This window comes from Clupea harengus, chromosome 23, assembly GCF_900700415.2.
Source record: "Clupea harengus chromosome 23, Ch_v2.0.2, whole genome shotgun sequence".
In the NCBI taxonomy this organism is placed as follows: domain Eukaryota; kingdom Metazoa; phylum Chordata; class Actinopteri; order Clupeiformes; family Clupeidae; genus Clupea; species Clupea harengus.
This window is the reverse complement of record NC_045174.1, coordinates 18,951,257-18,953,756: the sequence shown is the minus strand read 5'-3', so window position 1 is coordinate 18,953,756 and position 2,500 is coordinate 18,951,257. Positions and strand designations below refer to the sequence as shown.

The window sequence follows — 2,500 nt, the reverse complement described above, 5'->3', positions numbered from 1 at the left end:
CTTTCTGTTCTCAGATCAGTCTCTCTCTCTCTAACTTCCTCTCTCTCTCCCCCCAATAGGGTGTCTTTCTGTTCTCAGATCAGTCTCTCTCTCTCTAACTTCCTCTCTCTCTCCCCCCAATAGAGTGTCTTTCTGTTCTCAGATCAGTCTCTCTGTCTCTTTCTCTCTAACTTCCTCTCTCTCCTCCCCCCAATAGGGTGTCTTTCTGTTCTCAGATCTGTCTCTCTCTCTCTCTAACTTCCTCTCTCTGTCTCTAACTTCCTCTCTCTCTCCCCCCAATAGGGTGTCTTTCTGTTCTCAGATCAGTCTCTTTCTCTCTAACTTCCTCTCTCTCTCCCCCCAATAGAGTGTCTTTCTGTTCTCAGATCAGTCTCTCTGTCTCTAACTTCCTCTCTCTCTCTCCCCCCAATAGAGTGTCTTTCTGTTCTCAGATCAGTCTCTCTGTCTCTAACTTCCTCTCTCTCTCTCCCCCCAATAGAGTGTCTTTCTGTTCTCAGATCAGTCTCTCTCTCTCTCTCTCTCTAACTTCCTCTCTCTCTCCCCCCAATAGAGTGTCTCTCCCGGAGGAACCCCCCAGTGCCCCCCCTCAGAATGTGATTGCCAGCGGCCGCACCAACCAGTCCATCATGATCCAGTGGCAGCCGCCCCCCGAAAGCCACCAGAATGGTATCCTCCGCGGCTACAGCGTCCGGTGAGAGAGCGGCGCTCGGACGGCAGGCCGATTCTGTGCCAGATCCAGACCACATCCAGGCCAGACCAGTGACAGATTGGGACCAGATCAGTGACAGATTAGTGCCAGATCAGTACCAGATTAGTGCCAGATCAGGGCCAGATTAGTGCCAGATCAGTACCAGATTAGTGCCAGATCAGGGCCAGATTAGTGCCAGATCAGGGCCAGATTAGTGCCAGATCAGGGCCAGATTAGTGCCAGATCAGTACCAGATTAGTGCCAGATCAGTACCAAATTAGTGCCAGATCAGGGCCAGATTAGTGCCAGATCAGGGCCAGATTAGGACCAGACTAGTGCCAGATCTGGGCCAGACCAGGGATATAAGAAGACTAGATCAGGGCAGACTAGATCCTTTACCAGTGCAGCTGCTTTCTGGATATTGTTTATACTACTTTCTTAAATCAGTAGTCTGCTCAGACACACATAGTATACAAACTGTGTCCCAAGGTTTGCCTAACGCAGCCTGAAGCAGGACAAACACCGTCCCACCAGATCAGCAGTGGTGAAGATGAAAGCAAGTACAGGCATCCAGTAGGACATGTGTCCAAGTCTGCCACTGTGTGCTCCAGTGTGTGTGGCACGGCGCCGTGATAGAATGAGTCACAGAAAAGCACTTTGGTAAAATGTTTGAAACTTTCTACCTCAAGGGCATCTCTCCCTCCTCATCTACACACACACACACACACACACACACACACACACACACACACACACACACACACACACACACACACACACACACACGCACACTTCTTCGCCCTCTGTAGAGTGACACAAATGATTCTATTATCACTTGTCACAAGAAGAAGATACAGAATTGTCAGGGCATACGGAGCTGACAGACCTGTCTTTGCTGAAGCCATATTTGCCTACATTTTAGATAGACAATATGATATTCAATGAAAGAACTGCAAAACTGTACAACCATGAGAATTTAGTGACAGACCTGTCTTTGCTGAAGCCATATTTGCCTACATTTTAGATAGACAATATGATATTCAATGAAAGAACTGCAAAACCGTACAACCATGAGGATTTAGTGACAGACCTGTCTTTGCTGAAGCCATATTTGCCTACATTTTAGATAGACAATATGATATTCAATGAAAGAACTGCAAAACTGTACAACCATGAGGATTTAGTGACAGACCTGTCTTTGCTGAAGCCATTTTTGCCTACATTTTAAAGAGACAATATGATATTCAATGAAAGAACTGCATAACCGTACAACCATGAGGATTTAGTGAAAGTTTGTTCATACATCTAGCTCTGATAGTGACGCTAAGACCTATGTCTGTAGTCTGATGCCTCGGGGCTGATTGGTGGCCCTTTGTCGCCATCTGTTGTTCAGATGAGGTACAGCAATGTACCATCTGCTTCTTGGGAGACAAGAGGCTTGATAGGAAAGAATGTACTGCAATAGTATGTTAAGCTGGTAAATCATTCCTAAAAAAAAAAAAACGTCAAGGGCATAGATGCTATTCATTAATGCAAACTTACCTTAAAACTCATCTTAGATATGCAGACAGGATGTTTTACCGATATCAGTCAAGGACGTAACGGCTTGATCTGAGAGGCCAAGAGACCAGGATGTTTAATCTGAAAAGCGAAGGGATTACAATATCAACAAATAACTCATCCATTCCTGCGCTACCAGGATAATGAGATATGGGTGTCAAGGTGTGTAGTTTTGTTCTCTCAGACGTACCACGTCCTGTTGACCACGGTTCCTTCGGTTCCGCAGGTACCGTCTGACCGGCATGCCCGTGG

General features: G+C 46.4%; 1 protein-coding gene across 1 annotated transcript in view; it reads left to right on the top strand.

Moving 5' to 3' along the window:
- The window catches only part of sdk2b (sidekick cell adhesion molecule 2b), a 364,250-nt gene that overhangs the window by 311,658 nt on the left and 50,092 nt on the right, over positions 1 to 2,500 (top strand). The window contains 2 exon segments of the mRNA XM_042703378.1: positions 551 to 691; positions 2,475 to 2,500. The exon segment at positions 2,475 to 2,500 is cut by the window's right edge and continues 156 nt beyond it. Of these exon segments, the coding sequence (XP_042559312.1) occupies positions 551 to 691; positions 2,475 to 2,500 (167 nt within the window).